This window comes from Rhinopithecus bieti, unplaced genomic scaffold, assembly GCF_001698545.2.
Source record: "Rhinopithecus bieti isolate Rb0 unplaced genomic scaffold, ASM169854v2 scaffold_78620, whole genome shotgun sequence".
NCBI classification, from domain to species: Eukaryota; Metazoa; Chordata; class Mammalia; order Primates; family Cercopithecidae; genus Rhinopithecus; species Rhinopithecus bieti.
This window is the reverse complement of record NW_016829908.1, coordinates 380,836-393,443: the sequence shown is the minus strand read 5'-3', so window position 1 is coordinate 393,443 and position 12,608 is coordinate 380,836. Positions and strand designations below refer to the sequence as shown.

General features: G+C 36.3%; 1 protein-coding gene across 1 annotated transcript in view; it reads left to right on the top strand.

Moving 5' to 3' along the window:
• Nucleotides 1-12,608, top strand: part of SASS6 (SAS-6 centriolar assembly protein) — a 51,358-nt gene that overhangs the window by 22,613 nt on the left and 16,137 nt on the right. The window contains 6 exon segments of the mRNA XM_017865144.1: nt 1,166-1,255; nt 1,330-1,438; nt 1,441-1,508; nt 1,866-1,947; nt 2,958-3,094; nt 5,485-5,613. Coding sequence (XP_017720633.1) covers nt 1,166-1,255; nt 1,330-1,438; nt 1,441-1,508; nt 1,866-1,947; nt 2,958-3,094; nt 5,485-5,613 — 615 coding nt within the window.

Genomic DNA, 12,608 nt, shown 5'->3' with positions numbered 1-12,608 from the left:
CAACCAAAATGCTAGGTAATTTACATAATAATTTTTATGAAGGTTAAATGAAATAATTTATTAAGTATTTGTTATTTCCGTTTTACAAATGAGGGAACTGAGATTTAATTTAGGGAATTTCAGTAATTACCAAGATCACACAGTAGAAGAGCCAGGATTTGAATTTTGTTTGAAACTAAAGTTTGTGCTCCTAAAACTACTATAGTCACAATACCATATAATTATTTTTGGAAACTTTTGTTGAGAACTAAAACTATCTAGGAATACTATATCCTGGACTTTCATATACCAGCAGTCTTTGGGTTAATATTAGCTGATTGGGAAGAGATCTGTTGTAGATTTTTTTGAAATCTATTTTTAATGAACAATTGTAGTTTATTTTGCTTGAATGAGTGAACAGAGAGATCTGGAAATGTTAACATTTATTGACATGGAAAGATATTTGTAATACGTGAAGAAGGTAGATTATAAACTGGAGAGTATCAGCCTTTAAAAAATAATCTGTACGTGTAAGCAACAAAGCAAAATGTTAATTCTAGATTGTGGCTGTCACCCTTGGTTACCCTTGGAATCAGTTGTGGAGACATCAGAAAATTATTGTTAAAAGTTTTAAAGTTACTGTAATTTATTCATAAATTAGAATTATTTTATTTTCCTTTGATATGATTGAATCAGATAGTAGAATATTTTACAATTACATTCCAGATATGTGCTACTATACCATTAGAAAGACATTCATGTTTTTAAAAAAAGTCTGTACTAAAACTTTAAAATTATTAAAGACTTTTTTTTATACATTAGACATCTTAATTATAAATAACCAGATAAGGCAACTTCCCCTTTTCATAATGCATAATTTCTTTCTTTTTCCATTCTAGGAGCTGCAGCGGACTAAGCAAGAAGTCCTCTCTTTGCGAAGAGAGAATTCTACACTAGATGCTGAATGCCACGAGAAAGAAAAGCATATTAATCAGCTACAAACAAAAGTGGCAGTTTTAGAACAGGAAATCAAGGATAAGGACCAGCTTGTTTTAAGAACAAAAGAAGCATTTGATACAATCCAGGAACAAAAGGTCTACTTTTAAATTTTTCTCAGAAATTTATGATGACATTTATAAGTAAACACAAATACCCTAATTATTCATGTTTTTAAAAAATATATCAGGTGGTTTTAGAAGAAAATGGTGAGAAAAATCAAGTACAACTAGGAAAGCTTGAAGCTACAATAAAATCATTATCTGCAGAACTTCTAAAGGTTTGTTTTAAAGATGTTATAGAATAATATTTCATTAGATTACATAGAAATATACATATGAAGCTCTTTTATAGGCAAATGAAATTATCAAGAAGTTACAGGGGGATCTGAAAACCTTAATGGGTAAGTTGAAATTGAAGAATACAGTTACTATTCAGCAAGAAAAACTCCTGGCTGAGAAGGAGGAAAATTACAAAAGGAACAAAAGGAATTACAAGATGTTGAACAGTCTCTTCGAATTAAAGAGCAAGAGGTAGTTAATATTTTAAATTTTTGTGTTGTAACTATATTTTTTCATTTATTTTTAAAATTTATGCTTTGTTACATTAACAAATGGCTTTGGCCTTTTTTTTCAACAAAAGAACATGATTCAGTAGATGTTAATAACCTGTTTCAGTTTGGAAAGTTAGTTATCATGATTCAGATACCTTGATTGCTCATAAATGTCTGTGTTTGTATACACACGTAAATATTTTATTACATAATTGAGCTAATTCCTTTATTCTCATTTAATAATATTAGTGGTAACCATTTATTTAGTTAATAATAGATTCTTCAGTGTTTATTTAACCTTTGTTTTGCTTGACTTGTGATGATTGATATATTTCAGGTATGCAAATTACAAGAACAATTAGAAGCTACAGTTAAAAAACTTGAAGAAAGCAAACAACTTCTAAAAAATAATGAAAAATGTAAGTATGTTACATGTTAATGTAAATGAGGTTTGTAGTTTTATTCTTTTATTTTTTTGAGACACAGTCTCACTCTGTCACCCAGGCTGGAGTGCAGTGGCATGATCTCAGCTCACTGCAGCCTCCACCACTTTGGTTCAAGTTATCCTCTCGCCTCAGCCCCCCAAGTAGCTGGGACTAAGGTGTGCAGCACCACACTCAGCTAATTTTGTGGGGTTTTTTTGCAGAGACAAGGTTTTGTCATGTTGCCCAGGCTAGTCTCAAACTCCTGAGCTCAAGTGATCCACCCGCCTCAGCCTCCCAGATTGCTATGTTTAGGTTTACAGGTGTTAGCCATCGTGCTCGGCTATCGTTTTATTCTTAACGTGAAAATTTTATTTGAATTCATAAAAGTGTAGGTATTATAAATCTAGACATTGTCCAATATATAAGTAATTTCTGCTTTAAATATATGTGTTAATGCCTTTTCTATAAATTTATATCATCTGCCCAGTAAAAGTTATCATCTTTATAAAGAAAACCATATCCCATATGTCAGTAACCCACAATTAAAACTGTTGAAAATGTTGACTGTAATTTATTGTTTAAATTCTTCATTACTCCTTTTTTAAATTGCTATGTTTACTTAATAATAACAATATGAATTATTTGAAACCAAAACATAAAATTCTGATTTTAACTAACATTTTCTCAGTTTATACTACAGGGTATCATACATAAGATTGTGAATTTTAAGTAAACTGTAAGATATTCTAGAAGTGAAATCTTTCAAAGAGTTCCTTGACTAGCAGAAATATGTGCTTTGGAGAGTAATAAATAAGGAGTCCTATGTGGCAGCTTCTAAAATAAGAAACTTTAATGACAAAAATGTAGGTGAACCTATATTGCTCTCCTGTGATGTCAGATAGTTATAAAACTTAAAAAATCTTAATATAATTTTAAATGTTTAAGATGATTAGAAAATAAAACAGTGAAAATTCTTTACCTTGCTTCTTGTTCTTTTATTTAAGTAATCACATGGTTAAATAAAGAACTAAATGAAAATCAGCTAGTGAGAAAGCAAGATGTATTGGGACCTTCTACTACTCCGCCTGCACATTCTAGCAGCAACACAATCAGAAGTGGAATTTCTCCTAACCTGAATGTGGTAAGATTTAAAATAAGATGTGAATGATCTTAGTGAATTTCCTGAAACAAAAATATTTCCAGATTGTTAGAAAGTTTCCATGATTTAAGGTGCTGGTACCAATACACAGTGGAGTCCTACAATTACTAGCACTGAAATTAAGTTGCCCCTGGAGGTGGAACAAAGGCACACTTGCTCTGAACAAAAAGGCCGAGTTTGAAGAGGACACTTCTTTATAAGTCTTGACTGGATATTGAAATCTTTCAGTGCTAACTAAAGCAATACCAAATATACTGGAAAACTTGAGAACACACAATGTAAAACGTTTAGGAGACTTCGAGAAGAGAGAATTCAGGGTTTAGGCTTAAGCATAAACTGAATTCTATCAGAAAAAGAAAAGAAAGTAAAAAAGAAAAAAGTCCTGTTAGCAGGCTTGTCACCTTTAGATTCTACAAGAAACTGGTTATGAGATATAAGCTTTCTAGTTCCCATTACCAGATTTTTTTCTTTTTTGAGACAAGGCCTCGCTCTGTTGCCTAGGCTGGAGTGCACTGGTGAGATCATGGCTCATGGCAGCCTTGACCTCCTGGGCTCAGGCAGTCCTCCCATTTCGGATTCTCAAAGTGCTGGGATTACAGGTGTGAGCCACTGTGCCCAGCCCTGCTTTTTTTTTTTCCCCCCTGAGAAAAAAGACTGGGCACGATGGCTCATGCCTGAAATCCCAGCACTTTGAGTGGGAGGCTGAGGTGGGTGGATCACCTGAGGTCAGGAGTTCAAGACCAGCCTGGGCAACATGATGAAACCCTCTCTCTACTAAAAATACAAAATTCAGCTGGGTGCAGCAGTGCATGCCTATAATCCCAGCTACTCGGGAGACTGAGGCAGGAGAACCACTTGAACCCAGGAGGTAGAGGTTGCCGCGAGCCAAGATCACACCACTGTACACCAGCCTTGGGCGACAGAGTGAGACTCTGTCTCAAAAAGAAAAAAGAAAAAAAAAAGGGAGAATAAGAAAAGCAGCTTCTTACATTCAGAGGTGGTTTGGTACTGTCTGATAGTTAGGCCTAGGTGCTTCTAGGAGCTTGCCTAGCATCCACACATAGGCTTTGGAGCTCCCCTGTTGAACATAACAATTTCATGGAATATTAACATCAGGCAAGGTTACTCTGTGACTCTGTCAATACAAAAACAAGACTGTTTCATAATCATGCCTGAACACAGACAAAAATATGAACATTGCTAAATCACAAATGTGGTCCATAAGCATCCTCATATCCTGGCTAACGTGAATGGCTGCTGTTGCTTTAATTACAGCTTTGACCTTAATACATTCCTCTTGCCTTATTAGATAGGATTTATTCAGATACCCAGTCATACATTTACCCCCTTTTCCCAGTAGCTTCCAATCCACAGTAAAGCACCACTTAAACTTTTTCTTAAATCACCTGACATGTGCCTAATCCAATAAATAAGTCCCTTTTAAGGGAACTTTAAAAGAAGATACCCATGGTATCACTTTTGGAGATACCCATGTTTCTTCATGGTGTGCAGTTTCCCTTGTTGCAAGGAGCAATAAATCTAGCTTGTATATCTACCCATCGATTCCTGGTGGTCTTTGGCTGCAGGACACTAGCAGAAGGTTTAAACTTCAGATTCCTAATTGAATTTTTAACCTAATCTACTCTGGTAAGTCAGAGTACTGGATATCTAAAGAAAGGGAAAGATTGCTGTTAAATTGGAAAAAGGTGCAGAAAGAAGTGCCTCGGGCTGAATTACAAACTTAAAAAAAAAAACTTTTTTTGACCGGCTTAAAATTTGAATGACTGATGATAGCTGTGTAGAAGGTGTTTTTTTGTGTGCATCCGTTAGTGTGCACAAATGCGTCTCAAGATTTGTGTTACCACTGGCCTCAGTATAAAAATAAACTTTGTTTTCATAACATTGGTTAATGTGTGGTAGCAGTATATTGAAAATTAGTGGCAAAACCAGTTATTGTCTAAGTCCATTTAAGAACACTAATCTTGTTTTTGTGCTGTCTGACAGAAAATTATTTTTATTTTATCTCTGATTGGCCTATTGATCTCCAGACTCCCCCATTCCCCGCTTTTTTAGGAGACTTAGAGTGAAACAAGTTGGTTCAGAAGCTTGGCTTTAACTTAGTACAAAGGTAGGCCCAGTAGTTTGTTTTATCCAAGCTTGCACAGCTGCTTTGAAAAGCCCTCTAGTTCAAAGTTATCGTAGCCCCATGGTAGGTAATAAAGCAGAGTTTTGTGGTGTGATAAACAAGACTGGCCTCTGAGATAGTGCTTTTAATTATTAATTATTATAATAGATGCTAATGCCACCTGATGAACAAATACTATTTAGAATTAATTTCTCATCTTTAATCGTCTTTATGTTTTTATTTTTAGGTTGATGGTAGACTGACTTACCCAACCTGTGGGATTGGTTATCCTGTCTCCTCTGCATTTGCATTCCAGAATACCTTCCCTCATTCGGTATCTGCCAAAAATACCAGCCACCCTGGTTCAGGAACAAAGGTAGCTAAATTAACTAATACTCGTTCTGGGAAAAAATATAGCAACCTATTAGCATACAAACATTTCACATCTTTTAAAAGTTCATTTATTCTTTGGTCAGTTGTTAAGTAGTAGGTAGTGTATTAGATAAATATATTACTGAATATCTAGTATCTATGTCTATAGGAAATATATGCACTATGTATTTCTTGAGTCACTGTAATGTATAAAATCTTGACATCAATCTGTTTAAACCTCACTTATTTCTACTCAACCTCTCCTTTTTGTTTGTTTTGTGTTGTCCAGGCTGGAGTGCAGTAGTGTAATCTCAGCTCACTGCAACCTCTGCCTCCTGGGTTCAATGATTCTTGTGCCTCAGCCTGCTGAGTAGCTGGGATTACAGGCATGCACCACTACACCTGGCTAATTTTTTTGCAATTTTAGTAGAGGTGAGGTTTCACCACGTTCGCCAGGCTGATCTCGAACTCCTGGCCTCAAGTGATCCACCTGCCTTTGCCTCCCAAAGTGCTGGGATTGCAGGCCTGAGCCACCATGCCTGGCCAGCCTTTCCATTTTTACTGATTCTTCTACTTGTATCTCCTACAGCTCTCAAGCCTGACCAGGATTTCTGACTTCATACTGTTGGAGTCTTAGCTGTGATTTGGAGTCCATTGCTAGAATGTAAAGGTCTGGTAGGGCAGGCTTAAATCAAATTCTAAAATTTAGTTCTGACAACATTATCTCAGATAAGATATGACTAGCAGTCACCCCAACCCTTGATTTATTTGTTAAGGCTTTCTTCTACCTACTTGAGTTCTTTTTCCTAATTGTTGTTGTTATCTTAGATTTATATATTGTTTTTATATGTATTATAATTTTGTTTTCACAATAGTTTAATCCATCCAGATCAGTCACTGCTTTTATTTTCATTGCTAACTTCAGGTCCAGGTTTATTTTTTCTTAAATAATGAGGCAAATAAACATTTATGAAAAAATGTTTTATAAAAGATAAAATTGAGGACTTTGAAACTAGTATTATAAGCTCTATCAAATTAGGTCTGGGCTACTCTAAAATAAGTTGGCTGTGTTGCTCAGGCATGTGCTCTTTTAGCCAAAGCCTTATTATCACCAGGAGCTATGGAGAATTCTCAGTGAAATGAGAATTAAGCCTGAGTTTTTATGCCTGAAATACTGTTATGTAAAGGGTACTTAGATGCATATCATTGGCTCTTCTTGCATTGCTTATTAAGGAGAATTAGATGTGTATTCAAAGGAATGCTATTGTTTTATTATCAGTATCAGTATACTCAAGTGTGGTTGCATCTTGGGATCATTTTTTTTTCTTTAGAATTATAAGTGAATTCACAGTTGTTTTTTATTTTAAGAAACTTTCCAGGAATATATATATAATGTCCAAAATGAGGACAAGTGCTACTAGAGACAGTTGCCTACTTGATAGGACTAAGGATGACTTATAAAATAATACTACCATTCTTATAGGTCTTGGGGAATCAGAGGAATCATTATAATAAATATGTTCTTAAATACAGGAGCAAGACTTGCAGTGTTTCCTGTATCAGTGATCTCCATATTCTTTTAATTATGTATTCCTAACAGGGGGAAAAAACCCTAAAATAAACAGAACAATTTGCGCTCTCATCTCGAGTACATTAATGTGTATTTATTTGTGAATTTATGCATATGCTACTGAAATACTATATTGTATGCCGTGTAATTATTGGTTAAGAAAGCGAAATCTGATGTTAGGATTTAAAACCTGCCTCTGTCGATGTGAAGTTGATCAAGCCACTGAAAAACAAACAGCATTCAACTCCTACACTTCAGTTTTCCCACTTATAAAATGGAGTGATAATTTTCTCTACCTTACTGGATTATTAAGTGAATTAATGCATTTGCTTAGAATAGTACCTGATTCATGATAAGTACTCCATAAATGTTATATTATTAATAATAAAATTATTCAAAATAGAAATTAAAGAATGAGACTAAAATAGATGTAAATGAAAGTTGTAAGATTTTCTTCTCAGACCTCAATGAATGGTCCTAATTACTGCCTACTTTGTCTTCCCCTACTCAGAGACCCACTAAAGCACCAAACACCACTACTTTGGTGATCATTGATCTAGGTAGTTTTGTGCTAGCAGCTATGTTGATTAAAACATGTACTTTTGAATTGCAGTTTTTAAAAATCACCCTTTTATTTTCGACATTGAACCTGTGATCTTCCTGATGCCTTAAAATGTTACTGTCAAGACGGAATACATTCAAGGAGATGTTTAACTGTGGGAATGTAAAATAACATGAGAAATTTGGCAAGAAACAAAATAATGCTGAAAGAATATGTGAGAATATTTAACAAGATTGTGCTGTTCTGACAAATAGAACGAATACTTGACAATTTTAAAGCAAGATACACAAAACTACTTGTTTTTTCTCTTTTATTTTTGAATACAATGATAGCCAAAGATTCATTCATTGAACAAGTATTTAATGAATGTCTACTATCTGCTGTGGCCAGGCATAGTTTTAGTTGCAGGAGATGACAGCAGTGAACAAGACAAATCCCCTGACCCTATGGTGCTTACATTTTGTGGTGAAACCCCAGTAGATAGTAAATTGTAATGTCTTTCAGACTAAACTGTTTATTCATTCATTCATTTATTCATTTATTTTTGTGACAGAGTCTCACTCTGTCACCAAGGCTGGAGTGCAGTGGCATGATCTTAGCTTACTGCAACCTTCACCTCCCAGGTTCAAGCGATTCTCATGCCTCAGCCTCCTGAGTAGCTGAGATTACAGGTGTGCGCCACCACACCTGGCTAATTTTTGTATTTTTAGTAGAGACAGGGTTTCACCATATTGGTCAGGCTGATCTCTAACTCCTGACCTCAAGTGATCCACCGCCTCGGCCTCCTAAGTGGTGGCATTACAGGCATGAGCCTCTGTGCCCAGCTTGGGTTAAATTCTTGATCTTCAAGGTCAAACTTTCAACAAGGAGATTATGAAGTATGTGAGGGATTTTCCACAATGAGAAAGGGGCCAGATGATTGATTTATCTTTGTTCTTTTAATCTGGTTGAAAGGCTTAGGGAGACAATTCTGTTTACTGTTAAGGACTAAGAAACAAAGTCTGGAAATGCCATACACAATAGTCATGTACTACAAAGTAGTACTGGAGTGGAGAGGAGACACAGTAATACACAGCATTATTTTGAGTGAGCTCCAGTTTTTCATTCTAACCCTTGACCTGAGGAGAAACAGCCATCCTTTTTCACTGAGTCTTCTACAGAATGGAAATGTGGCTCAGTTTATCAGCTCCCACAGGGCAGGCAGAGCTAGAGACTGTTTTAAGCTGGTTTGGGGAACTCCCATCCCAAGCACAGAGTGGATGCTGAAGGTTGTTCCCGGCATCCACTGGTGGTGACTGATGACTGGTCCTGGGCTCCCTGGGTCCTAGGCATCTCTTGATTCTCAGTGATGAGCTCAGTTGGCCAGTGTGGATCTGTTGACAAATTACTCTGAATTACTCTAAGGTCTCTTTTGGCTTTATTCGCTAGTGTTTGAGTTTCTACAGGAACCTTTACATTTTTATTTTCTCTGAAGGAATCTCTTATCCTCCTGACATTCTATAATGCTTGTTTAGGTGCTAAAATGCTTGTTTTCTCTCAGTGTCATCCAGTACAGATCTCTAACATTTGTGACTGGAGGCTGCCCAAGGCCCTGTTGCCTCCCTTTCTTTGTCTTGATAGTGTTTGGCCCACAGTGGGTATTCAGAGACAGATTTTGTCTACAGATAGCATTATTCAGTTTGATTAACCATCTAATTCACCTAGAGGTTTAAATTAATTTTTCATGTATTTGGTATTAACTGTTTTTAAAAGTAATGTGTAAGTATGGGAAGCTTCCAAAGGTACAAGAGGATATACTATCTAAAAGTGCCTACTGTGATCCCCAGTCCTCTTCTCAGAGAAAAATACTGTTAGGAATTTCTTGTGATATATTCCAGAAATATTCAAAGCGTATATAAGACCATATGTATGTGCATGTATAAGTATATATCTTCAGATGTATGAGTGTTTTTATATATAAACATAAATAGTACTTGCCAATTGTTTTGTGCCTTGCTTTTTTCATTTATGGCATTATGGAATAGGTAGCTGCAGTATATCAGAATGTAAGTTTTTATTTCTTTTTAATGACTTCATAGTATTCCAGTATATGGATGTACTATAATTAACTAATACTCTGTTTATGGATGATTAGGTTTTTTTCAATCCAGATGCTCATGCAGTGCTCCAGAAAATATATTTGTACATACATCTTGGTGGCCTGGTACGAATAGATTTATAGGATACATTGTTAGAAGTAACTGTGTCAAAGGCATTTTTGCATATCTGGTGACTAAAATAGTATCTTATTGTGATGTTAATTAACATTTTCTTGGTTAAAGTGAGAAACATCTTTTTATATATTTATAGGTTATGTTTCCTATTCTGTAAAACTCCTGTTTATTCATTTTTTGTTTTTCATTTGTTTGTTTTAGTCATGGAAGTCTCCCTGTGTTGCCCAGGCTGGCTTCGAACTCCTGGGCTCACCTGATCCTCCTGGCTCAGCCTCCTGAGTAGCTGGGACTACAGGCATGCATCCTTGTGCCTGGCTCTTTCTTTTATCCGTTGTTTTGTTTGGGAGGTTTAACATTTATAAAATGGTTTTATAAGTGTTCTTTACATATTCTGGACACAGTTTGCCATTGTTTTTAATGTGCTGTTTTGTTATTTTGGTTTGTTTTATTCTTCATTATACTTCCTTTTTAAAAATTTAAAGGTTATTAAGGTAGAATTTACATACCATGAAATCCTTCCACTTGAAGATTAGTTCAGTAATTTTAGTCAGCTTATAGAGTTGTGAAACTATACCACAGTTCAATAGTAGAACATTTATATTATCCTAAAAGTACCCTACTGCCTGTTTGCATTTTATCCCTACTCCTCCTCCTAGCCCTAGGCAACTACTGGTCAGCTGTCACTATAAAATTAGATTTTCTGTATTTCATATGAGTAGAATCATACAACATGTAGTTTTTTTTTTTTTTAATTTCTTTTTTTTTTTTTTTTTTTCTGAGATAAGATCTCATTCTGTCATCCAGGATGGAGTGCAGTGGCACAGTCATGGCTCATTGCAGCCTCGACCTCCCTGGGCTCAGGTGATCCTCCTATCTTAGCCTCCTGAGTAGCTGGGACTACAGGTGTGTGCTACCATGCCCAAGTACCTTTTTTTGCATTTTTTGTAGAGATGGAGTTTCGCCATGTTGCTCGGGCTGGTTTCGAATTCCTGGGCTCAAGTTATCTGCCTACCTCAGCCTCCCAAAGTGCTGGAATTGTAGGCGTGAGCCACTGTGCCTGGCCATGTCTTTCCTTTTCACTCAGTATACCGTGTTTGATGTTCATCCAGGCTGTAATGTGTATCAGTAGTTCTTTTCTTTTAATTGCTCAGTAGTACTTCATTGCATTGATATGCCACAATTTGTTCATTCATCAGTTGATGGACATTTGAGTTGTTTTAAGTTTTTGGATATTACAGATTAAGCTGCTGTAAACATATGTGTGCAAGTCTTTGTATTTATTGTGTTTGAGTACCTAGGAATGGAATGACTGGTGGCATATGTTTGATTTTTAAGAAACTACCAAATGTTTCCAAAGTGGTTTTACCATTTACCACCAGCAGTCTGAGAGTTCAGGTTGTTCTACATCCTTCCAACAGTTGGTATAGTCAGTTGTTTAATTTTAGCCATTCTAATACATGCATAGAAGTACCTCATTGTGATTTTATTTATTTATTTTATTTTTTTATTGAGACAGAGTCTTGCACTGTTGCCCAGGCTGGAGTGCAGTGGTGCAATCTCAGCTCACTGTAAACTCCACTTTCAGGGTTCAAGTGATTCTTGTGCCTCAGCCTCCCTAGTAGCTGGGGTTACAGGTGCACAACACCGCGTCCAGCTAATTTTTGTATTTTTTAGTAGAGACAGGGTTTCACCATGTTGACCAGGCTGGTTTTGAACTCCTGACCTCAAGTGATCCCCCACCTCGGCCTCCCAAAGTGCTAGGATTACAGGCATCAGCCACCGCACCTGGCCCCTCATTGTGATTTTAGTTTGCATTTTCCTAAAACCTAATGAAGTTGAGTATCTCTATTCATGTGCTTACTTAACATCAATATATTTACTTTGGTGATATTTCTATTTGAATCTTTTGACCATTGCTAAACAAGTTTGTCTTTTTATTGAATTGTAAGAGTTCTTTGTATATTCTGGATACAAGTCCTTTATCAAGTATATATATGATTAGCAAATATTTTTTCCCAGTGGTTTCCCTTTTCATTTTCTTAATGTGTCTTTTGAAACACAAAAGTTTTTAATATTTGATGGAGTGCAGTTTATCAAACTTTTTTCTTTTGTGGATCTTGCTTTTGGAGTTGTATATAAGAACTCTGTCCAACCACAGGTTGAAAACATTATCTCCTTTGTTTTTTTCTACAAGTTTTATAGTTTTAGCTGTTACATTTAGATCTGTGATCCATTTTGAAATAATTTGTGTGCATGGCTTGAAGTAAGGGTCTAAGTTCATTTTTCCTCCCCGCTGTGGATATACGGTTCTTAGTACCATTTATGAAAAGTCTTTTTCTCTGTTGAATTGTCTAAGCACCTTTGTTAAAAATCAATTGACCGGCCGGGCGCGGTGGCTCAAGCCTGTAATCCCAGCACTTTGGGAGGCCGAGATGGGCGGATCACGAGGTCAGGAGATCGAGACCATCCTGGCTAACACGGTGAAACCCCGTCTCTACTAAAAAAAATACAAAAACTAGTCGAGCGAGGTGGCGGGCCCCTGTAGTCCCAGCTACTCGGGAGGCTGAGGCAGGAGAATGGCGTAAACCTGGGGCTGAGATCCGGCCACTGCACTCCAGTCCGGGCGACAGAGCGAGACTCCGCCTCAAAAAAAA